This window comes from Spodoptera frugiperda, chromosome 21, assembly GCF_023101765.2.
Source record: "Spodoptera frugiperda isolate SF20-4 chromosome 21, AGI-APGP_CSIRO_Sfru_2.0, whole genome shotgun sequence".
In the NCBI taxonomy this organism is placed as follows: Eukaryota; Metazoa; Arthropoda; class Insecta; order Lepidoptera; family Noctuidae; genus Spodoptera; species Spodoptera frugiperda.
The window spans coordinates 815777-842167 of record NC_064232.1 but is presented as its reverse complement, the minus strand read 5'-3'; the positions used below and the strand labels follow the sequence as shown (position 1 = coordinate 842167).

Genomic DNA, 26391 nt, shown 5'->3' with positions numbered 1-26391 from the left:
GACAAGGGGTGGCCACCCATAAAATTGAAGTTAATCTTCTAATGCACGCCAAAAATAAAATTGTATCCACCAAAAAATGCAAAGTTCATGTAACTAACACATTTTCAATTGATATTTTTTACAAAAAATCTACAGTGTGGATATCACTCATAATAGGTACTACATATATCACTCATCATAATACATACGACTTAAATGAAACTACAAGTAGTACTCGTCCACAGAAACATAATACTACTAAATATTGCAACCAAAACCAAACTCCTACTACAACTTCTACTCCTTTTAGTAACGCACCTGTAACTCCACTGGTGTTGCGGGTATCCATGAGTAGCGCTGATCGCTTACCATCAGGAGACCCATCTGCTTGTTTCATAAAAAAGAAATATTCCATAGTCTAAGTCAAAGCATTTAATCCTAAATTAGGCACTTTTGAAAATAGTTTGAAACATTAAAATTGGTCATGCAATTTACTATGTAAAGCAATGCATTGGATGGGAGAGCCATGCTTCGGCACTGTTGGGCCGGCTCGACCGGAGTGATACCACGGCCGAGCAGTACAACGACGTGAAACAACGCTTGCGTTGTGTTTCGTTGTGTGAGTGAGGTTACCGGAGGCCCATTTCCTCCCTTCCCAATTTTCCCAATCCCCGATTCCCCAACAACCCTTAAATTCCTAACCCCCAAAACGCCAGCAACGCACTTGTAACACCTCTGGTGTTTCAAGTGTCCATGGGCGGCGGCGATTGCTTACCATCAGGTGATACGTCAGCTCGTTTACGGCGTGTTCCATAAAAAAATTGCGTTGATGGGTTGGCCTGGAGATCTGTAAGACAGGTTTCACCTACAACAGATACAAGTCTCAAGTTTGTTAAGTGATAATAAATGAATATTATAATAATTAAAGGCAAATTAAAAGAAAAAAAAATGTTTATAAAAGATCTAGAATTATTTGGTGCCGCTTCGTTTCGCCATCGACCTACACGACAGCACTTCCATCCCCATCATATAGATGGTTGGCAGGCCACAACTGTGCGCTTCTCGCGCAACTTTCTGCCTCGCACAAGGAATGAGCTGTCGTCGGCGGTATTTCCGAACCGATACGACCTTCAAACCTTCAAGAAAAGAGCATACTCCTTTTTAAAAGGCCGGCAACACACCTGTGACTCCTCTGGTGTTGCGGGTGTACATGGGCGGCGCTGATCGCTTACCATCAGGTGACCGATCTGATCATTTCTTAAAAAAATCTATATTCCATAGTCATAATCATTCAAAGTCAAAGCATTTATTTCAATTAAACCTAAATTAAGCACTTTTGAAAAATCTAAATAGAAAAAAACCCAAAAAATAATGTTTAAAAAAATCAAAATGTATCTTCCAATCTAAAATATACTAAGTAAGAATCTATTTACAAAGACCAGAAACCTTCTTCATATATTACATGTTCTACAACCATAGGTCTTGGTAGGGGCTTCCCCTAGCTTGAGAAATGGTTTTGACGCAGACATTGGCAAAGCGTTCGAATACCTGAGTTATTTTTACAAGCTAATATTTAACTTGCAATGTGTTTGTGTGTAGAGAAATCTTGCTACATCATTTTGAAGCAGATATCTTCAACCAATTGAGTTGATATTTTGTATACAATGTTTAGTTTACATAACTATAATTGCTAAGCTACATAAGTTTCTATTAATATAGTTAAATTTAGTGATTTTTGTTGTTATTTTACACCTATTAATGTTTATAGGATTGGTATATAGAATAATAAGTAGATTTCTATGAAATTAATTTAAAAGGAGTGTTTTTTAAGTATTATTTGGTAAATTAAAGTTTTAAAAGACTTGTAAAGGTAGTTTTTATTTGATTTTGTACAGTTATCAAGTTATTTTATGTATTTTTTTACGGTATTTGTATTTAATTTTAATTTTTTTTTATTGAAATTGACTCTGTAATATGTTAAAATCTTTTTAATGCTTGTTTTAAAATGTTATTTTGGTAACAAATGAAACTACGTTTATTTATATTTTAGACATAAATGAATGTCGAAATAAGATATTTATTGATCGCGCTGAAAAGTGATTTTGTTTTTTATTTTAGGCACCTAACTTAACCTATAAAAACCTTCATAAAAGAAACTAAAGTATAACACTGTAAATAACTTATTTATGTATAAAGATAATATTTAACTGCATAGTTCCTGTGATATTTTGAAGTTCTTTTTATGCATTTTCATTCAAGAAACTTGTTATGGTTAGTGGGTCGTTTCAGGGGCGAATTTTTGGTAAAACTTTTAGATAAAACAATGTACTTAACCTTTCTATTTCTGTATTTGATTAAAATACAACGTAGTAATGTGTATTTTCCTTCAAAAAACATAATTAATCATTTTATTTGTTGTAATTGACCTATTGAAAAATGTATTTATTTATTTAGTAATCGGACAAACTGACAAACTTTATCAAACATCAAATTTCGAAGGCTAAGATCGAATACTCGTAGAGCAATAAAATATACTTACAGAAACGAAACAAACAATAAATTATAAATGACCATGATTGAGATTTCATGAAATAAACTAATCATCATTTATTATTTTTGTTTATTTTTCAATAACAAGTAGACTAAATTGTCCTCCTAAACACTTGGTATTTTTTAAATTATTTCGAGAAATGCTTCTATTTTAATGAAACAATCAGATCTAAGCTGTATCAAAATCAAATAATAAATTTAAACAAAATCAATGAAATATAAAAATTAAATCTAAATAAATTAAATAAAATCTATCTTTTTACGAACTTAGTATTCTGAACGCACTTCAAAACAAGTACCAAGGCCGAGGTCAAAGCTCTTATACGTTCCTTTGCAAGCAAGAATCATAAATGTCATAATGTAATATACAGTGAAATTAAATATAAATAAAATAAATCTCAACATAAATATCTTTTCAATAGATTTATAATATATTTAATGTATTTTTGGTTTATGAAAAATGAAATAATTTAATTATTTTATTTCGTAATTTCCGAAAATAGGTCAAGGAGACTTAGTTGGAACGGAACGTTCTGGGGAATGCCGCAGCATGGAAAGTTCTGGGGTATTTTATACATTGCGATACGGGTCCGATACGACATGACTACGATATCGTAACGTGTTCTGATTATTATTATAAATAATTCAAGAAACATGTGTATTGTGGTATTTTTAATGCTAATATTGATATAAATTGTAGTTGACAATAAGTTATATCTACGTACTTAAAAGATTCATAAACGATTCAAGTCGTTAACCATTAATGCTTATCATTTCACAATCGTAAAAAAGTTATTAGGTATAATTATTGTTAATTAGATAAACATTATGACTTAAATTAATACGAATGAAGACAGGGCAGGGCAAACTATCTCCAATTTAATTATGCGCATTATGAAAGCAGAACCTCGAGCTAAAAGTTTATGCTGCTGCATTGGAAACTTACTCAAAAACGATTTAGTCTTTTAAAGTCAGAGTCAAAGTCAAATAATTTATTCCAATTAAATAAAAAATAAGTTCTTTTGAAACGTCAACGAATAAAGAAATAATAGGTATAGTCAGTCTGTCAGTGAAGCTAGGTGCTCGTTCCAAAGCGTTGTTTCAATATTTCGTATTTTATTGAACGAGAAAGAAACTCCATTCGTTAAAGCTAGGTGGTCGTTCCAAAGTGTAGTTTCGATATTTTGTATTTTATCGAACGAGAAAGAAACTCCATTCGTTACTCTTTTGCAAAATACGTCTTTACTCCCCAATACGTCTTCAAAACATTATGATGTCAAAATAATAATATGATAATATGAAAAGCATATAAAAACAGAATACAACAAAACAGATGACGTCATTCCAACGGTTTTTTAGTAAACAAGTCGTATCGTATCGTAGTCGTGAAGCGTGATGTAACCTCAAAACATACCTATCTTTCTTGTCTTGTTTTACGAAACGTCACATTCGGGGGGTTACCCCGATGTATAAACTTGTTATTTTATTCAAAAAACCATGAATATGGCTCGTACAGCGTACAATTGCGCATTTAAACTCTCGTGCTAACGATAACAAACAGTGACGACATAAAATAAGTGCTTAAAACAATAAAAAACAGTGTTCACAATGGCTACCGAAGACGCGAAACCTATAACTGTGAAAAAGTTACCTCTAATACTGAACAGGAAGATAATAATTAAAAAAGGTATCAAGCCATTAGGAAAGAATATTAAAGTGGTCAAATCATTGCAAAATTCGTTTCAAGAGGATGTGATTTATACGTCTAAAGAAGGTGATTTCATGTCGGGGGAAGCCCGAAGTATGACTATTGTAAACCGTCTAAATATATTGACTAAGGCTTGTAAGACCATTGCGAGGTGTCAAAGCCACACAGGACAGTTGTACGAGAAGACCTCCGAAGAAATAACAAAGTTAATCGGTCAGAATAATTACGATTTATTATTCAGTTCTTTATGTTCAATCATTAGCCAAGAATTGAAGATACGTAGTTTGTATTCCTTGTTAACTGTTCCTAAAACTACAAACGCGACGGCTTGCCAAACTGAGTTTAGTGAATTGAGTTTAATAGTGAATAAAAATTGTGTGGAAACTGTATCGCAGACACAAGAAACTTGTTTAAGTGGTTTCGTTAAAAAGACAAATAAACGACGTACAAGAAGACAGAATTTAGCCCCTCAAGTGGTCACAGATGCACCGAAGGAAGTCAAAAAGCCACGTCGCATAGTCATATCTCCGGATAAGTTTGCGGATTTCACAGAAGAGGTTGTTAAAAAGGAGTCTACGCCTGAAAGTAATTTACCAGAACTCGGGTCCGTGTTTGACGAAGATTCTGATTCCAACAACAGTATGGGACGGTTTTCTTCGTTGTCAATTAAAACTACATCGGATTTAATGGATAATCCGTTGAATATAATTAGTAACGTTGATCGACATACGAGGGATATTAATAATGAGAGTAAACCGTTTAATGTCGTGGAACCGTACAGAATATGTAACTTAAATTCTCCGGAGAGTCCAGGGGTTGAACAGTTACCGTTTAACTTGAAAGAAATGTTGCGTCACGTGCCACCGGAACAACGGATGAAGCTGCTACTCCGTCAAGGTTTAACGGACTGGAAATATTGTCTAACGATAGACCAAGAGGGGCATTTGTAAGTATTGTTTAAGTAATTTAACTTAATTAAGTATTTAAAGTTATGTATGCTTGTATGAGCAGATGTATGAATGTGATGGAATACAGATATTTCATACTATACCTACTTTTCAGTTTTTTTTGTGTGTTTTCTATAGTTTTCATTTTCACAGATAAATTTGTGTGATATTTAATGATTATTGGGGTTTTATACTCTCAGTAGTTACTTCACTCACACAATGAGTCTGTTATCTGTGAGGCCATGGTATCACTCTGGTTAAGCATGCCCATTTGTGCTGAAGCATGGCTCTCCCACACTTAACTTTGTTGGTAACAGACGCAGGTGAAAAGTGGACAAAACTTTGTATAGTTACTTAATGTTATGCAATTTTAATTTTTTATTTTATTTACTTATTAGGGACAAAAAACAGTTACATGTTATAATAGTACAATACAATTATCTTAAAATATAAATAAATTGGTAAACATATAACCCTCACCAATGTCCAGAGTGTGACTATACAGCACTTTTACTTAAGTTTACGGAAAGAAGAAAAATCGCTACTGTTTACTCTAAGCCAAGTTGTCTAGGAGTTCAATGGCCATTACTTTAAATTTTTGATGGGAAAGTGAAAAGATGTCTATGTCCATGAAATGTGTGTTATAGGTTTCCATTAAGCGCCGGCGAGGCACTCGTGGCCCGGCATTAGTTTTACACATGTCTGTAAATAACTCTACCACTCTTTCCTATCTTAATATTATAAAAAATCCCGGAAAACTGTTCCTACCAAGAAGATAACTAAACACGGACAAACTCTAGTAAAAAGATAAGGAAATTTATTTATTTAGTTATCTAAAAATCTATTTATAATATTTTTTAAAATTTTTACCTCATTGCCGTACCATATGTGTAGAAGCCGTCTGTTATTTTATCTTTCTTAAAAAAAAAGATAAACCATTGTCTAATCTTTAGTTATTATCAATGAATTGACCATCCTGTGGTAGGCTACTGCTGGACTAAATATATTTTTATACCACTACAGTGGCAATAAAGCCCACGGCCCACCTGATGGTAAATGGTTACCGTGGCCTATGAACGCTTGCAACACTCTTTTTTTAAATGTTGCCTCACACTAGGATTTTCTCCTGTGTCGTGTGTGCGTTTACAAACATACAAGTTCACATACACATGACACCCAGACCCGAAATAACAACTTGAAACACCAGAGGCGTTACAAGTGCGTTGCCGGCTTTTTGGGGGTTAGGAATTTAAGGGTTCGGGAATCGGGGATTGGGACTGTAAGGCCGTGGTATCAATTCAGGACATTTGTAGGTCAAGTTCACCTTCGTAGATTATAATGATAATCATTATAACTAATCTGCATATCAGTCACGTACCGTCCAATCAGTACCGGCGTTAGGGGGGGGCCTGGTGGGGCGATGGCCCAGGGCGACAAATTCTGGGGGGCGCCAAGGTCTGAAGTTGGAGTCTATTGCCTCTCCTGGTGCAAACCCACAGAACTGTGCTCTACGCTCTGTGCATATGCATATTTTCTACTAGCTACTTTCGCGCGGTTTCACCCGCTCTGCTCGGCTCCTATTGGTCCTAGCGTGATGTTTTATAGCCTATAGCCTTCCTCGATAAATGCACTATTCAACACAAAAAGAATTATTCAAATCGGACCAGTAGTTCTGGAGATTAGCGCGTTCAAACAAACAAACTAACAAACTCTTCAGCTTTATAATATTAGTCTACACTTCTACACTAATATTATAAAGAGGAAAACTTTGTTTGTTTGTTTGTTTGTTTGTTTGGTTGTAACGAATAGGCTCAAAAACTACTGGACCGATTTTAAAAATTCTTTCACCATTCGAAAGCTACATTATCCACGAGTAACGAGGCGAGAGGGAGTGTCAGACTCTTATTGACTAAAAACCACCCCGTTCCTACTCCTGCTTTTTCAGTCGGAGCCCCGGTAAGCCCGCTAGGTAGTCCGCAGCTTCGGACTGTAAGGCCGTGGTATCACTTCAGGACATTTGTAGGTCAAGTTCACCTTCGTAGATTATAATAATAATCATCATAACTAATCTGCATATCAGTCACGTACTGTCCACTACCTCCCACAGTCCTCCCCCAATGACTACACATCGTGAGTTTTTTTTCAGGGGGGAAAATCATCAAATTTCGCCGGAGACCCAATTCCCCTCTTCCCAATCTTTCCAATCCACGATTCCCGAACAACATACGTTAAATTCATAACCCCCAAAAAGCCGGCAACGCACTTGGTGTTTCAAGTGTCCGGCGGCGGCAATTGCTTACCATCAGGTGATACGCCCGCTCGTTTACGGTTAAGTTACGTTTACGGCGTGTTCCATAAAAAATCCAATGACTTCTCTCGCCCTGGGCGAGGCGGGAGGGAGTGTCAGACTCTTACTGACTAAACACCACCCTGTTCCTACTCTTTGTCACCTTTATCAGGTCATCAGACCACCTTATACCTACGGGGAATTACACCTGGTCTGATAATATTATGTAATTCAATATTTCATTATCAGTCACATTACAAAACAATGGAAATTATCAGTTTTGAGTCACCGACATATATTTATCGATATTGTTTTAGCGGGCATTGAATTTTTATGTTAACTAGCAAACCCGGCGAACTCCGTTTCGCCACCAATGATTTTCCCTGTTTTCCTGCTTTTCTCTTGAATTTTTTCTTTGCTATAAACCTCACGGAGCCCGAGACCTTTCCAACGAATGCAAAACCGTGGAAATCGGTTCGTTCGTTCTGGAGTTATAGCGTCAGGAAGGAAAATCCGACTTATTTTTATATTATGTTATTACTGAAAAGCACTCTTAGTCGGCTCTTTTACATAGGATGATTCTTTAGAATCTTTACGTAGGAGAGCCATGCTTCGGCACTGCTGTGTCTTTTCGACCGGAGTGATACCACGGCCTCACACTACAGGCGTGATATCACCACAGCGTTGTGTCGAACTATGTGTTAAGGATACTGAAGGCCTAATATCTTTCCTAAAGAGCCAACCACGCACTTGTAACTCCTCTAGAGTAGTGAATGTACCCGTGCGTACGGCGCGCCTCAAAGAGCCATCAGACCACCACAGATGGGGCCCAGTAAGGCTGATGCCTGATCCGGAGCTGCGGACTACCTAGCGGGTTTACCGGGGCTCCGGTTCGAAAAGCAAGAGTAGGAACGGGGTGGTTTTTATTCAGTAAGAGTCTGACACTCCCTCTCGCCTCGCCCAAAGGCGGGAGAAGTCATTGGATGATTTTATCCCCTCAAAAAAATACCTGTGAATGTCAATAGTCAGTGCCGATTGCTTACCATCAGGTGATAATATATGTCAGCTCGTGCCGGCTTATCTCTTAAAAAATTCCATTACATACCTATCTGGTCAATTGGAATTACAATTTTGACATTGAATGCCATTTTTACGTAATACAAAATTACATTTAACATTGTAAAGATCAATTGGATTTCTGTTTCCTTGATACAAATGATAATTGTAAAGTTTTTGATAAATAAAACATCGCCGTTATGTGTGATAGACAATAAATTCTTGTTTATTTACAAAGTAACTATTTCTTTAATTTGTAAATAATTAACTCCTTATGCGAACTGCTAGGGAGTGGAACTCCTTGCCGGAGTCTGTGTTTCCTGATGGGTATAACCTGGGTGTCTTCAAGGCCCGAGTGAATAGGTTGCTTATGAGCAGACGTGCTCCATCGTAGGCCGCATCATCACTTACCACCAGGCGAGATAGCGGCTAAACATCGACCCATCATATATAATAAAAACCGGCCAAGTGCGAGTCGGACTCGCCCAGTTCCGTAGCAGCAAGTAGATGACATAATATCAAAGTTATAAAATAACTTGGTTTTGCATAGTGTTTGTATGAACGACAAAGTTACATTTGCGGTTTTTGAAAATGTTTTATTTCTTAAAAACTAATAATGATATCTCGTTCAAACCAATTTTCGTTGGTAGTTTCCATTGAAATCTATAGCATATATTTTTTTTAGATTCCTCACTCTCTTATTTTAAAAGTTAGAGGGGGGGGACAGACATGACGAATCTATAAGGGTTCCGTTTTTTGCCATTTGGCTACGGAACCCTAATAAAAAAACAGATGTAACTATCATTAACGCGTTCCCCCAAATGTAGAGATTATAAGAGACACTTTAGGCTGCTTTTCCACCAGAGATGTGCTATGCTACGTTAGGAATTTAAGGGTTGTTGTTCGGGAATCGGGGATTGGGAAGATTGGGAAGGGGGAAATGGGCCTCCGGTAACCTCACTCACACAACGCAAGCGTTGTTTCACGTCGGTTTTCTGCTCGGCCGTGGAATCACTCCGGTCGAGCCGGCCTAGCAGTGCCGAAGCATGGCTCTCCCACACTTGATGATGATGATGTTTTTTTCTAGACCTATCCACGTGGCTGTGTTGACGAGTGACGTCGACCTGCTGAGACGACAGTGCTTAGTGCTGAAGATGAGAGGATCCACGGTAGATCTGCTAGCTGATGGAATGGTGAGTAAATTAATTTTATTATAGAATAGTTACTGACTTCTGCCAGCGGCTTGGGCCGTGATAAAAGGCCTATGTGTTATTCCAGACCATAATCTACCCCTGTTCCAAATTTCATCCCGATCCCTTTAGCCATTTTGACGTGATTGGGTAACAAACATACACACAAACCAGCATTAATCACCACGCTTGCTCAATGCGGGTTGGCGATTTCAAACTAATAATTTGAACATTAACACTAACATTAGAACTTAAGACGGGATATTTACCATGTTTAAGTGTGGGAGAGCCATGCTTCGGCACGAATGGGCCGACTCGACCGGAGTGATACCACGGCCGAGCAGAAAACCGACGTGAAACAAGTTGTGTTTCGTTGTGTGAGTGAGGTTACCGGAGGCCCAATTACCTCCCGTACCAATCTTCCCCATCCCTGATTCCCGAACAACAACCCTTAAATTCCTAACTCCAAAAAAGCCGGCAACGCACTTGTAACGCCTCTGGTGTTTCAAGTGTCCATGGGCGGCGGCGATTACTTACCATCAGGTAATACGTCTGCTCGATTACCGGCGTGTTTCATAAAAAAAATGTTCATTTATGTCGATGATTTAATTTGATTATAATTCGAAATTATAAGCCCAGGTTTCCTCACGATGTTTTCCTTCACCGTTTTACAGTGGTGTCTAAATAATGTTAGAATGTGATGTCAGCATGGTGATGAAACAATATCGTCATAATGACATCATAATTTATGTCTAAACTAGCTTCTACCAGCCGCTTCACCTGCGTTTCTATGGGATAAAAAGTAGCCTATGTGTATTCCAGACCATAATCTATCCCTGTTTCAAATTTCATCAAGATCCCTTCAGCTGTTTTGACGTGATTGAGTAACAAACTCACAAACTTTAAATTTCTATTTTTTTAAAAAAAAACGTTGCCCCACTTTTGCTTTTCTTCCTGTGTCGTGGGTGCGTTTACAAGCATACAATTTCACATACACATGACACCCAGACCAGAAACAACAATCTGTGGATCACGCAAAGAGTGGTTCCGTAGTGGGAATCGAACCCGCGATACGTTGCACATTTGACTGCACGGTTGGCGCGGTGGCTGGGTGTCAACTGTTTGCCGTGCAACGGGTAGCGGGTATGTTTGTAAACGCACCCACGACACAGGAATAAAAACTAATGTGGGGCAATGTGGGTAAAAAAAGTGAAAGTTTGTTTGTTTGGATATTTGTCCATCGATCACGCTGAAACTACTGAACGGATTTTGATGAAATTTGGTATACGGACAGGGTATGAGCTGACTTAGGCGATAGGATACTTTTTATTCAACAGAGACGCGAGGAAAGCCACTGGCAGAAGCTAGTTTATGATATTACTAAGATATACAAGTGGATTGGAAAACCCGTTATTCTAAATAAGTTTATATAAGATAACTGGCGTAAAGTGGGTGTATTGTACATTATTTATAACGCTTTGGGAAAATCCAAGTGTACTAAACATAACGTCACTCTTTCTTTAATAACAGAAGACGATTTGTATTGGAAACCAGCTTTTCTAATTCGAAAACTTCTCAGTAGTAGCACGGAGTCTGGAATTGTGCCCGGTATATGGCAATAGACTCACCCCCTATTACATGGGACTTACAACATAAATTGTGAAAAGTGGGTGTACATTGTACAGTGGCATTACGTGCCATAATGTGCATCTCTGCCTACACCTTCGGGGATAAAAGGCGTGACGATAAAAATAATATGTAGCTATTCTCTCGGTTTTACCCGGTCTGCTCGGCTCCTATTAGTCGTGGCGTGATTTTATATAGCCTATAGTCTTCCTCAACAAATTGACTATCTAACACGAAAAGAATTATTCAAATCGGACCTGTAGTTTTTATAAGTATAATCATATTAACAATGTCTGTCTGTCGGTCAGTCCTCTAGTTGCTCTATTTGCTCGTTCCAAAGTGTAGATTCCTATGGAGAAGAACGAGCAAGAAACTCCATAGGTTACTCGCTACTAGTAATTTAGTACTATGTGTGTTCTACTTCTCGTGATCTTAATCAGATGCGCAATTGTCTAGTTTAGTCAGTAAATAAAGTAATGTATTCTGCAACGCAATAGTAGCATATTATGCGTTGTCTTATCAAGTGCAGTCCCCTTCGCACGAGTTTATTTTACATTTAAAGTAATTTGACTGCACGGTTGGCGCGGTGGCTGGGCAATCGACTGCCGTGCAACGTGTAGCAAAAAAAATTAAAATAAAAAAAGTAATTTAAAAAACTAAAAAACCCGGCGCTCAATACGGATGATGACAGGGTCAAAAAATGGTCAAAAATAAATTATTACAACTTTTTAATACAATGAAATATTGAAAAATAATCACACTGTCATTCATAAATTTGATCAAGTACTTTATTTTCAATTAAATAAGTCTGCTATTTGACGTCAAAAACTTATGACGTCATAATAGAGTATTTCATACAAAGTTCATAGAAAATATAGTTTTTGACGTTTCGGAAAAAGTATTGAATTCGATTAGAAGGAAACATACACTGAGCAACTCTTTGTGTGATCCACAAATTGTTGTTTCGGGTCTGAGTGTCATGTGTATGTGAACTTGTATGTTTGTAAACGTACCCACGACACAGGAGAAAATCCCAGTGTGGGGCAGGGTTTAAAAAAAATATCGATACGAGAGCGCGTTTGGTGCTCTGATTGGCTGGCTCGAATAAACCAATCAGGGGGTCTACTCCGGTTCTCGAATGCGAAGTTTCGTTTAATCTTCGGCCGTAGGTTTTATTGATTTACTTATGAAATTACTTGAAATAACGTTTTCTTTTTAATTTCATATTAAAACCTATTTATTTATCTTCATTTCATTCGTTCATTTTTGTTCACAAAGGTTCGCAATAAATGTAATTGTAGTACGAAATTCCCGAAGTTTCGGACGAAACTTCGTTTTTCGTTGAATTAGAGTAGAACCCCAGAGCGCGAACGATTACTTTAATCGTAAAATAAACTCATACTAAGGGTACTGTGCAATAGGTTAATAATTAACCTAACTAATTAAAATAAAGTATTAATTGTGACTGAGGAAAAGATATATACATATAATCAATATGTATTGTATATATAAAAGTTATAGGTACAGGGGATTTACAGGGCTATAGGTTACTCATTAAAAGGTGCTAGCTAATCGCAATCGAAACAATGTAACCAAGTATTGTATTGTGAATCTGATTGAAAAAGAGTAACCTATTGAGTTTCTTGCTCGTTCTTTTCCATAGGAATCTACACTTTGGAACGAGCAAATAGAGCAACTAGAGGACTGATCGACAGACAGACGTTATTAATATTATTATATTTGCTTTGACGTTCAAAAGTGCCTTTCTGGTCTATTTGAAATAAATAATTTTGACTTTGACTTCGCACATAGTTTCAATCGATGCACAGCTTCTAAAGATCGTAGGGTGATGTTTTATAGCCTGTTTTATATAGTACGCTTATTTATATAGTATACTAGCTACTTTCGCGCGGTTTCACCCGCTCTGCTTGGCTCCTATTGGTCATAGCGTGATGTTTTATAGCCTATAGCCTTCCTCGATAAATGCACTAACAAACACAAAAAGAATTATTCAAATCGGACCAGTAGTCCCGGAGATTAGCGCGTTCAAACAAACAAACAAACAAACAATCAAACAAACTCTTCAGCTTTATAATATTAGTATAGATATAACCTGATGGTAAGCAATAGCCGCTGCCCATGGACATCCGAAACACCATTACAAGTACGTTACCGGCGGGTTACGGATTAACTAGTTTTAGGATAATAGTTCATCCGTGATCATGGCGCTTGCAACAGTGCCGAAATATCGGAAACTCATAAAAGTGAATAAACATGGTAAATATCCCGTTTCAAGTTCTAATTCTAGTGTTAGTGACCATGTCAGTTTAAAAACTTATACTTAATACATATTAAACTTAATATACCTAATCCCCTATTACATGGGACTTATAACACAAATGATGAAAAGTGGGTGTACATTGTATAGCGGCATTACGTGCCGTAATGTGCATCTCTGCCTACCGCTTCGGGGATAAAAGGCGTGACATTGCATTATATGTATACCTAACTGGAGAAAACTAAACCGTTTATACTCGGGGGAATAACCTCGAATTATGTGCAAAGGTCACGAGAGGAAAGTTATATATGTATATTATTATATGCTTATCTCATGCATATACATATATGTATGTAACTAAGGAAAAGACCACAAGGAAACCTGGACTTATAATTAAGAATTATAAGCTTGAAATCGCTGGTGATTAATGCTCAAACCGTTTCCGTGTGAGAAGAGGTCTTTGGTCAGCTTTGGCCACTTGAAAGTCAAAGCATTTATTTCAATTAATCCTTAATAAGGCACTTTTGAAACGTCAAATTGAATTGTCCGTCAGTCTGTCAGTCAATGAAGCTAGGTGCTCGTTCCAAAGTGTAGCTTCGAATGGAGAAGAACGAGAAAGAAACTCCATAGGTAATTCTTTGTCAATCAGGTTCACAATGCAATTCATGGTTACTTTGTTTTGTTGATAAACAAGAAAGTCATCGTAAAATTGAAGCATTCGGGACCCATTCTAAATATGAAGACTTAGCGAGGGCACATACGGCTGGCTTTCTAAAATAAATAAATTACCTTTTTTATTTTATTTTCTTTTAGTTTTATTATCTTCTCACAAGAAAAACGAATCCAACGACACCTCTCAAGCCAAAATCCATCAAGCCGTTTAGGCTGCAGAGCGTGCCAAACAATTATACATACCCTCCTTCTGGCGCAGTCGGGTAAAAATAAAAATATATCACACCCAGACTCGGTAAAACAATATGTGGATCAAGTAGTGCATTTGATAACGGCATTAACTAATGAAACCTCTATATCAGTAATAATGTTTCATTCAATGCAACTTTAGTCAGCTATTCGACCAGGGGCATTCCCTTTACCAGTTGTAAACAATATGTTGTTCAAATAGGTATAAATTCCAACAAGTCACAATGTGAGGAAACAAACTATATAGGGACATTACTACAACACAATTCTAAGAAAAATCCCTCGTTTACAAACAGGAGGTTAAGGAAATACTCTCTAATTACTCCTCTACACTGCTCAAGGAATAAACATGCTAAGTTTCAACTTCCTAGGTCCAATAGTTCGTCTTTTTTTCTTTTTGAAGCAGGAAAGTCATCCATTGACTTCTCCCGCCTTGGCCGAGGGAGTGTCAGACTCTTACTGACTAAAAACTACTCCGTTCCTATTCCTGCTTTTCGAGCTGGAGCCCCGATAACCCGCTTGGTAGTTCGTCTACTAACAGGACCCAGTGCCTCCTTTAGGTGCTGGTGATGTGAGTACACATAAAAATTCCACACTCCTGCTCCCTCCCACTCGTCTTATTCACAAACAGTTAGTCGGTTTTTGAAAGTTTACCTCCGTCAAAAAAAAAGGTCCAGTATTTCGACTAGGGAAAACGAGTATCACATATTTGTGCGTACAAAGTCGCTGGCAGAAGCTAGTTTTACATAATAAACCTTCCTTTTGAATCACTCTATCTATTAAAAAAACCGCATCAAAATCCGTTGCGTAGTTTTAAAGATTTAAGCATACAAAGAAAGGGACATAGGGACAGAGAAAGCGACTTTGTTTTATACTATGTAGTGAAGCCCTAAAAATAATAATTATTATGTTATATGTATTATCGATTAGGGAAAAACGTATTATAAAATATTAAATTATCATATCGATACCCACTCGACTCGACTTGAGGAAATAGCGTGAATTGATGCATAATCACGTTACGTTTGGTTGTCCATTTCTCAGAAACGGATGAATCGATTTTGATGCGATGGTATTTCGGCGTAACATTGTGACACAGATTTTATTCCTTGAAAGGTTATACATTGTGCAATGTTTTTTTATGGAAAGGAGGTAAAAGAGAGTTGGGTATTAGAATATTTGAGTGTAAGTGAAGTGTCGCAACGTCACGCCAACTTTTTATTCCCGAAGGGGTAGGCAGAGGTGCACATTACGGCACGTAATACCGCTATACAATGTACACCCAATTTTTTACAATTTATGTTATAAGTCCCATGTAATAGAGGGTGAGCCTATTGCCATATACTGGGCACAATTCCAGACTCCGTGCTACTGCTGAGAAATTTTCGAAAAACCGAAAACAATGTAATACTTTGCCCAACCCGGGAATCGAACCCGAGACCTCTTGTCCGGCAGTCACGCAGCGGCTATATACGACCTTTGTTCAATTACACAATTCGATCCAGCCGTTCCAGAGATTAGTGTGTCCAAACAAACTAACAAAAAAAAACAGTAAATCTTATTTTTTTTACAGACACCACTACGAATGGCCCTGTTCCAAGAGAATCCTGAACTGACTTCAGTACTCCTGAACGCCGGAGCTGATCCCTTCGATCCTGATGATGAGGACAGGACTCCATTCCACATAGCAGCCGACATGAACACTGAACACCTGCCCGTATTGCTGAACTACTGCCAAATGAATGCTAGGTGAGTCTTATAGGTATTTTTTGCAAACATTTCCCCACACTAGGATTGTCTCCTGTGTCGTGGGTGCGTTTACAAACATACAAGTTCACATACACATGACACACAGACCCGAAACAACAATTTGTGGATCACACAAAGAGTTAAAGAAGAGAGAAGGCGCCTCCGAGGCGTGTAATTATGAAATGAGGACTAACGTGCTTGCAGTCACCAAGTGGCGTTCGTGTAACGCGAAGTCCTATTTGTCCAATAGGCAATAGGGATGATGATGGGGTATGAAAATTTAAAATCTATTTAGTCCGTCAGTTAGGTAATGAAAAAATATTAGACACGTTTTTTTTTTATTTTGTCATATAAGATAACAATACTTAGATAAAACGAATCAAAGTTTAGGAGTGGGAGCTAATACGTCATTTCTACGTATAAAACGTACCTAGAAGTGACGTCACGCGATATTTCAAATCGATATATCTTCGAAACTATTTGTTTCCGTAAGAAAATAAAAAATACGTGTCTAATGTTTTAAAATAATCTACAAGACATACATTGAATTAAAAAAATAGTCATCTACTCTATTACAATCGAAACAATGTAACCAAGAATTGTATTGTGAATCTGATTAGTGACCTACGGAGTTTCTTGCTCGTTCTTCTCCATAGGAATCTACACTTTGGAACGAGCAAATAGAGCAACTAGAGGACTGACCAACGGACAGACGTTATTGATATTATTATATTTGCTTTGACGTTCAAAAGTGCCCTCCTGGTCTATTTACCCGACTGCGCCAGAAGGAGGGTTATGTTTTTCGAGTGTATGTATGTATGTATGTATGTATGTATGTATGTATGTATGTATGTATGTATGTATGTATGTATGTATAATTGTTTGGCACGCTCTGCAGCCTAAACGGCTTGATGGATTTTGACTTGAGAGGTGTCGTTAGATTCGTATTTACTGTGAGAGTGACACTGGATATATCAAAATAATAAAAAAACAAAATGGCGGATTTTTGGCGCCAAATTCGAATATTTCTCACTCTCTAGCCTAAACGGCTTGATGGATTTTGACTTGAGAGGTGTCGTTGGATTCGTATTTACTGTGAGAGTGACACTGGATATATCAAAAATAATAAAAAAACAAAATGGCGGATTTTTAGCGCCAAATTCGAATATTTCTCACTCTCTAGCCTGAACGACTCGATGGATTTCCGCTCGATAGGGGTCGTTTGATTCGTATTTACTATGAGAGTGACCCTAGATATATCAAATAAAAAAAATAAAACTAAAAGAAATAAAATAAAAAAAGTAATTTAAAAAACTAAAAAACCCGACTGCGTTTCTTTATAATATTAAAATGAAAAAACCCTTAAACAAGAAAGTCATCGTAAAATTTAAGCAGTCGGGACCCATTCTAGAAAGCCAGCCGTATGTCCCCTCACAAAGTCTTTATATTTAGAATGGGTCCCGACTGCTTAAATTTTACGATGACTTTCTTGTTTAAGGGTTTTTTCATTTTAATATTATAAAGAAACGCAGTCGAGTTTTTTTATAGTTTTTAAATTACTTTTTTATTGAAATAAATAATTTTGACTTTGACTTTGACTGTGATTGGTCAAATAGGACTTTACGTTACGCCCCACTGGTGGTCACAAGCACGTTAGTCCTCATTGTATGATATTTCAGGAAACTATTGCACGAAAATGAGGAACTATGGAAGCCTAGCTTTGAGAATAAAACCGATGAAGAATTAATGCCGATACTCATGATGCATATCAACAAGCAATATGATAATCAGGGTGAGTACAATTTGTATTTTTTTTATATATATTTTTTTTTTTTTTTTTTTTTTTTATTGTTAAATGGGACGACGTTTGGCCGCTATCTCACCTGATGGTAAGTGATGATGTGGCCTACGATGGAGCACGTCTGCCCATTAGCAACCTATTCACTCGGGCTTTGAAGACACCCAGGTTATACCCATCAGGAAACACAGACTCCGGCAAGGAGTTCCACTCCCTAGCAGTTCGCACAAGGAAGCTTGAAGCGAAGCGCTTCGTGCGTGTGGGTGGGATATCCACCATGAATCGGTGACGCCTCGCCGATTGTCTTGTGGTTCGATGATGGAAAGGACTAGGAGGAATCAAGTTGTGCAATTCCCCCGCACACTCTCCGAAATGTATCCGGTAAAAAACGGAAAGGCTTGCGACCTTGCGCCTGTGTTCAAGGCTTTGAAGCCGGGCCTCCACAAGCGCATCATCGTTGATGAGCTTCTTGGCACGCCTTTCAATGTGTTCGAGCGCATCCAGCTGGCATTTAGCCGAGCCGTCCCAAAGGTGAGAACAGTACTCCATACATGACCGAACCTGCGCTTGGTACAGGCTCAGCAGTTGTTCTGGTGTGAAGTACCGTCTCACCTTCGAGAGGATACCCAATTTCCTACCAGCCAGATGCGCCTTCGACTCTATATATGAGCCGAAGTTTAGCGTTGGCGATAGAGTTACGCCAAGAAGCTCTAGATGATCCGATACTGGAACAGATACATTTCGGAAAGTAGGAGCCAGCGGAAATTGACTCCGTTTGGCGGAGAATAGACACGCCTGGGTTTTGGTAGCGTTGAACTTGACCAAGTTGGCGTCTCCCCAATCGGAGACCGCCTTCAAGGACGAGTTCAACCGTTCGACCATGGATTCTCTTAGAGACTGGATCTGTGTTCCGCTAGTCCGCGCATCGGACACATACCTTTCAACAACTGTGCTGTCATCTGCATACCCAAAGATACCGGGCTTAAGCAGGTCGTTGATGTGCAGCAAAAAGAGCGTTGCTGAAAGTACTGACCCCTGAGGAACTCCGGCGTTGATGCCAAATTGGTCAGACGAGCAGCCATCGATGACTACTCGAATTGACCGATCCCTCAGGAAGTCTGCAATCCATTTGCACAGATCAGTGGGAAGTCCATATGCAGGAAGCTTGCCGATAAGGCTGTCGTGCCACACCCTATCAAAGGCCTTTGATATATCGAGCGAGACCGCTAATGCCTCCCCGTGCTTCTCGATGGCCTCGCTCCAGATGTGAGTGGCATACGCAAGAAGGTCCCCAGTAGATCGGTTGCGGCGAAACCCATATTGCCGATCGCTGAGGAGGTCGTTACCTTCAAGGTATGCCAGGAGCCTGTTGTTAAGTACACGTTCCATACTCTTGCAGAGTATGGACGTGACCGAGATAGGTCGGTAATTATTAGGGTCGGCACGACTACCTTTTTGGGCACAGGCTGCACGTTGGCCAGCTTCCATGCAACCGGCACTTGACCCGTCTCCAAGGAAAGGCGAAACAGACGTGTCAGGACTGGAGACAACTCAGGCGCACAGGTTTTTAAAACTACGGCTGGGATTCCGTCGGGTCCACTGGCCTTGTTCACGTCGAGATTACGCAACGTCTTATACACCTCCTTCTGTCGGATGCGAATTTTGGACATTTTCGTCTCGCATACGTTATGTAGAGAAGGAGGTATAGCGCCACCAGTATCAAGACGTGAAGACTCCGCAAATAGAGAAGCAAACAAGTTCGCTTTCTCTACTGCGGTGTGAGCCAGCGTCCCGTCAGACCCCAGGAGAGGCGGTAGTGAGGGGCGGCAGAAGTTCGATTCAACCGCCTTGGCCAGGGACCAGAACGCTTTACTGCCCGCTGGGTAGGAAGCCAGTTTGTTCCCTATTCGGCCAATGTGGTTGAACCGAGCCATCCGCAATGCCTTTTTGCACGACTTGGCAGCCCGGTTGAAGGCTCTCTTCTTCTGAGGAGTGTCGCCAGCCTTACGGCGCCTGGCATCCGCCCATGCCAAGTATGCCGCATGCTTTCGCGCCTCAGCACGTCCGCAGTCGGCATCAAACCATGGACGAGTGCCACCGATAGATGGTGCGTCCGAGAATGGGATGTAGTATTCCATGCCCTGACGCACCACCCCGGCTACGGCATCCGCACAAGCTGACGGGTCACTGGATGAGAAGCAAACAGGCCGCCAAGGATAGGATGCAAAGAAAGATCGCATCCCATCCCAATCTGCTGACTTGTACCGCCACATCCGCCGAGATCCTCTGGGACTGGGATCCTGCGGGGAGTGTGTGGATACAGATTTCACCAGACAGTGGTCAGAACTACCCAGGGGTGATGAAACTGACACTGAGTAGCTGTCTGGATCAGTTGTCAGCAGAAGGTCTAAGCAGTTGGCAGTTTGCGTATCGACATCAGGCACCCTTGTGGCCTCATGGACCAGCTGGGTCAGGCCAAGCGTCAGCGCAAGCTTACGCATCTCCCTCCCAGCATGGTCAGTGCACTGGTATGGGAACAGCCACTCCTGGTGATGGGCGTTAAAGTCCCCCAGTAACACGAACTGGGCCGAAGGGTACCTCCGCCGAGCCGTATCCGCCGCCTCCTCAAGGTATTGCGCTAATCTGGTCGTCTCCAAATCTCCGCTGTGCGACCGATAGACACAGGCATAGAGAATTTTCTCCATGCCTGTGTCCACCAGTATCCACAATGTAGAGTAACTGGGGTCTTCAAAGTCTCGGAGACGCCGGTAACAGACGCCGTCCTGGACGTACAGGCATACGCCTGCACGGGCAACAAAATTGTGCTCCAGGGTAAAACCTGGGTAGTTTAGGTACGAAGCGTCGGACGGACATCTGATCTGGGTCTCCGAGAGAAACAAGAGCGTGGGGTTCTCGGTCTCAAGATGGTGATGGACCGCATTGAGATTGGAGTGCAAGCCTCGGATATTAGAGAGGTGCACTTTGAGGGAGAGGAGTGCAGCCGCTGTTTAACCCTTTTCTTAGCTCTTGTTTTCATTAAGGAGTGTGAGGTTGCTGAGAGGATGGCAGTGAAATGTTCCTCCACACAGGCGACCCCAGACGCGCACTGCAGTTAGCTACATCAATGGGAGGCCAGCCTGGAGACTGCGGGGACGCCCGAGCCCCCCATGAATATCCATCGGGCCCTCTCGTCCGGTCGCCAACCGGCACGATGGCGTATCCATGGGATTTTTCGCTAGATGGCGGGGCAGCCTTTCACGTGTGGCTAGCACGCTAATTGGGCCCCCAACTATCTGCGGTCGGCCAGCGGTGCACCGTGCCTCGGATCCCGCTACCCTCCGCGACTGGCCACCCGATGCAGCCACACCAGCGCGCGCCAGATCGGTCTACCCATAGTGGAACAAACATTTCGACCCATCCTCTCATACGGCGGCACCGAGCATCGTGGCGGAACACGGCTAGGCCGCTTGGCGACACGGTTTTGCTCGGTGGGTGGTCATAATGCCGTCGGCCGAAGCCTACCACCAAAGTGTCACCTGGTTAGCACCACCCAGAGGCCACGTGTAGGGATTCATTTTTATGGGTGCTCTCCTACGGACGAGGGTGACTCAGCCTCCTAATATATATCGTCACGCCTTTGATCCCCGAAGGGGTAGGCAGAGGTGCACATTACGGCACGTAATGCCGCTGTACGATATGCACCACCCATTTATCGCAGTTTATGTTGTAAGTCCCATGTAATAGGTAAGCTTATGGCAATATATTGGGCACATTTCTAGACTTCATGCTACTACTGAGAATTTTTTTGAAAAAGCGAAAAATGCCTAGGAATACGCCCGACCCGGGATTCGAACCCAACACCCCTTGTCCGGTAGTCGCGAAGTGTTTCGCTTCAAGGTTCCTTATGCGAACTGCTAGGGAGTGGAACTCCTTGCCGGAGTCTGTGTTTCCTGATGGGTATAACCTGGGTGTCTGCAAAGCCCGAGTGAATAGGTTGCTTATGGGCAGACGTGCTCCATCGTAGGCCGCATCATCACTTACCATCAGGTGAGATAGCGGCCAAATGTCGTCCCATCATATACGTATATAAAAAAATGCTAAAATAAATCATACCAAAAACACTTATTTCATATAATGAAATATTTAATTACAGGCTACACTCCGCTCATGTTGGCGAGTAAATCCGGGCGCTACAACAATGTGTTGGCCTTAGTGGAGAGTTGTAGGGCCACGGTAAACATGTGCACGCCCAACAGTGGGAATACAGCGCTCTACCTCGCTGTAAGCGAAGCGTGCATGGATGCTGCAGGTATCTATATTAATCTATACTAATATTATAAAGCTGAAGAGTTTTTTTGTTTGTTTGTTTGAACGCGCTAATCTCCGGAACTACTGGTCCTATTTGAATAATTCTTTTTGTGTTGGATAGTGCATATATCGAGGAAGGCTATAGGCTATAAAACATCACGCTATGACCAATAGGAGCCGAGCAGAGCAGGAGAAACCACGCGAAAATAGCTAGTGTGAAATAAACTTTCTTTCTTTTATGGTATAAGCCGGTAAACGAGCTGACGTATCACCTAATTGTAAGCAATCGCCGCCGCCCATGGACACCTGAAACACTAGAGGCGTTACAAGTGCGTTGCTGGACTTTTGGGGTTAGGAACTTTAGCGACACGCCTCAGCTTTGCATGGGTGCAATCCACGTTGTCGCGGTGGCTGAGTAACTGGCTGCCGTACAACGTGTAGCGGGTTCGATTCCCGCACGGAGTAACTCTTTGTGTGGTCTGGATGTCAGTTGCATGTGAACTTGTATGTTTGTAAACGCACCCACGACACAGGAGAAAATCATAGTGTCATCGTTTACAAAAAAAAAACATGCATGTATTATACATACAGGGTTAAAGGGTAAGTCGACCTAAATCCTTTAAGACGTGATAGTTTACATCATTCCTGACTGATTTGACCATGGGACCCCATATCCCAAACTTAACCGTTTTCAAATTATCGGCATTTTAACTTTTTTGATAAAATTTCCCATTTTTTTGGCTATTTCTCCCTTGTTTTGTCTTTGGTGGCTAAATTTTGTTTTGTTTTTGCTTTTTGTGTAGTAGATTAGTTGCTTTATTATTTAGAAAACTAAAACTGTAAATAACTGTACCAACTGAGTCGTAGCAGACGATCGAATGTTAAAAAAAGTAAATAAATTTGTGATAAGTTGTTTTTCTTTGTAAGATATTTAAAAAAAAGTCTATGACAACTGTTCTGCAAATGTGCGTTAAAATATCTACAATTCTTCAGCTTTCTGATAAGGTATAACATGATAGGGAATAATTTGAATTCTTTGCCAACACATCGATGAAGTACTACAAGGTAGTAATAAGAATATCGATATTTAAGCTTCAAATTTAACTTGAGTCAGATAACAAAATAAAACAAACTGGTTCACTTCACTTCAGAAGGAGTGTCAGGGAGTGGCTTTTTTTTTGAGTGGAGAAAATCATCCAATGTCTTCTCCCACCTTGGGCGAGGCGAGAGGGAGTGTCAGACTCTTACTGACTAAAAACCACCCTGTTCCTTCTCCTGCTTTTCGAGCCGGAGCCCCGGTAAACCCGCTAGATAGTCCGCAGCTCCGGATCAGGCATCAGCCCTACTGGGCCCCATCTGTGGTGGTCTGATGGTTCTTTTCTTTTTCTAAATAATAAAGCAACTAATCTACTACACAAAAAAGCAAAAACAAAACAAAATTTAGCCACCAAAGACAAAACAAGGGAGAAATAGCCAAAAAAATGGGAAATTTTATCAAAAAAGTTAAAATGCCGATAATTTGAAAACGGTTAAGTTTGGGATATGGGGTCCCATGGTCAAATCAGTTAGGAATGATGTAAACTATCACGTCTTAAAGGATTTAGGTCGACTTACTCTTTAACCCTGTATAAACCTTCCTCTTGAATCACTCTACCTATTAAAAAAGCCGCATCAAAATCCGTTGCGTAGTTTTAAAGATTTAAGCGTACAGAGGGACATAGGGACAGAGATAGCGACTTTGTTTTATACTATTGATAATAATTATATGTCTTTTCTTTTCCAGAACGAGGAAACAAAACTAAAATAGTGGATCATTATAAAAGGACTATAGAGATCTTAGTAGAGAATGGCGCAGACCCTAATATTAATAACTTCGCGGGTTCAAGCGTGAACGATCTTCTAGCTGAGTTTAGTATAGCTGAGTTATCGATGCTAATAGCTAATAAACTGACTTCGGTACGCTATTTCGATAATGCGCTACCAAACGGTAGTAAAGGCAGCGATTTCATGCTCTTCAAAGATGATAAAGGGGAGGTTAATATTAAAGAAGTAAAAGAAAAGAAACCTACCACACCGCCGGCCAAAATCCCCCCTAAAAACTTGAAAACATCACCAGTTATTCTAGAAAATATTACCATCAAAAGTCCCGTTGTAGGCGCTTCTCCCAATCTTCTAAAGCCTATCAAACTCGGCCCCCTTACCCCCTTACCCAAAAAACAAGATAACCCCCCTCAATTCACGCCTATAGTACAAAAATTTAAACTAAATAAACCTATTATAATGTCGGAAATAGGGGATAAGAGGAAATTGGAAATCGTAAGCCCAAATGTCATAAAGAGAATAAAAAAGAATGATTAAAAATGTAATTTTTTTATCCGAGGTTTTTTAATCTCGAGACTTGGATGTGAAAAATCAATAAAAAAAAAAGAAGAGAAACACGGTTTGACAAGTAGAAGATATGGTATGTCATCTTGACCGTATCGAGAAGAAAAATGGGAGATCCAAAATGGAGATCATAAGAGATTGAGCTCATGTAAACAGCAGCTCATGTAGTGTAGATGTCCAGTCAACAAGGATGTAGCGAGGTTGACTGTGCAGGCGACACACGTACTTAGGTATCGTCATGAGCTAATGTTCACATGTAAACAGCAGCTCATGTAGTGTAGATGTCCAGTCAACAAGGATGTAGCGAGGTTGACTGTCCAGGCGACACACGTACTTAGGTATCGCCATGAGCTAATGTCCACATGTAAACAGCAGCTCATGTAGTGTAGATGTCCAGTCAACAAGGATGTAGCGAGGTTGACTGTCCAGGCGACACACGTACTTAGGTATCGTCAAAATGAGAAATGGACGATTGAACAAGAGGTAAGGAGAAAACAATATATTGTTGTCCTTTTCTAATTGATGGCCTATTTTTGACATATTCTTGAGACGAAAGGTTTCAAAATTAGATTCCCGGACAAGACGATTTTTATTGAGATTTTTATTTTCGAAATTCTCAATAATATAGTTTAGTAAAAGAGTGCTTTTTGTTCAGTTTTTTTAAATACTAGATTATTGCAACAATGTGAGAAATAAAATGTATGTTGTTAGGGAATATGGATTTTTTTGTTTTTATTTTTGTTCTTATGTTTAGAAAAAACTCGAATGATTTTTTTTTATGGAGTGTTTGCAAACAAAATCTAAAACCTATTTTTTTAGGTTTACTAAAATTGTACAATGCTTTAAAAGCTGAATTTATTTATAAAAAAGTTAAACAAAAATGCAATTTTCTACTATTTTAGCAACTATCAACAAGGATTGACTGTTATTAATTGACTCAAAAATAATATTTTTTGAGTCTAAATAAGATGTTTTAAATCTATTATATTGTGTTGTAACATAACAATGACAGACAGAGGGCCTACTCCGGTTCTCGAATCTGAAGTTTCGTTTAATCTTCAGCCGTAGATTTTATCGATTTACTAATAGAATTACTTGAAATAACGTTTTATTTTTAATTTCATATCAAAAGCTATTTATTTATCTTAATTTCATTCGTTCATTTTTGTTCACGAAAGTTCGCAATAAATAGAATTGTAGTATGCAATCTGCGAAGTTTCGGACGAAATTTCGTTTTTCGTTGAATTAGAGTAGGCCTCCTGGATATAAACAAAACGGGTATTAAGAAGAATTAATTAGGAAAATTAATAAAATTATGTTTAAGATAAAATTTTAACGTAAGGATCTTTAAATTTAATATTAGGTCTATTTTAAGAGGGTGTAAAATTACTAATATTTGGGTTGCTTTTACAATTTGTTTTTTGGTGTGGCAACATTTTCATATACCGTATGGAGAGACCTCTTATGACTTAATTTAAACCACATATTTGTTATCATCTTGGCTGGCAGCATACGAAAAATTTGCAAAATAGGTTCAGCAGGTAAGGAATAAAGTGGATTTTTCTTTGAGCTAATTTGAACACTCTTTACAAATACGGCATTATAACAG

General features: G+C 39.5%; 1 protein-coding gene across 3 annotated transcripts; it reads left to right on the top strand.

The window, feature by feature from the left end:
• Positions 1 to 3940: 3940 nt before the first annotated feature.
• Positions 3941 to 26043, top strand: LOC118280388 (uncharacterized). Of its 3 annotated transcripts, none has more exons than XM_050702175.1 (7): positions 3941 to 5183; positions 9615 to 9720; positions 16116 to 16291; positions 17971 to 18083; positions 22243 to 22398; positions 24181 to 24982; positions 25199 to 26043. In XM_050702175.1, exons 1-6 carry the CDS (start codon positions 4138 to 4140, stop codon positions 24753 to 24755), a joined length of 2172 nt encoding a protein of 723 aa, XP_050558132.1. In that variant the 5' UTR covers positions 3941 to 4137; the 3' UTR covers positions 24756 to 24982; positions 25199 to 26043. The 3 variants fall into 3 exon arrangements, with proteins under 3 accessions (XP_050558132.1, XP_050558130.1, XP_050558133.1); XM_050702173.1 differs by having other exon boundaries at positions 24181 to 25012; positions 25229 to 26043; XM_050702176.1 differs by having other exon boundaries at positions 24181 to 25120; positions 25229 to 26043.
• Positions 26044 to 26391: the final 348 nt, after the last annotated feature.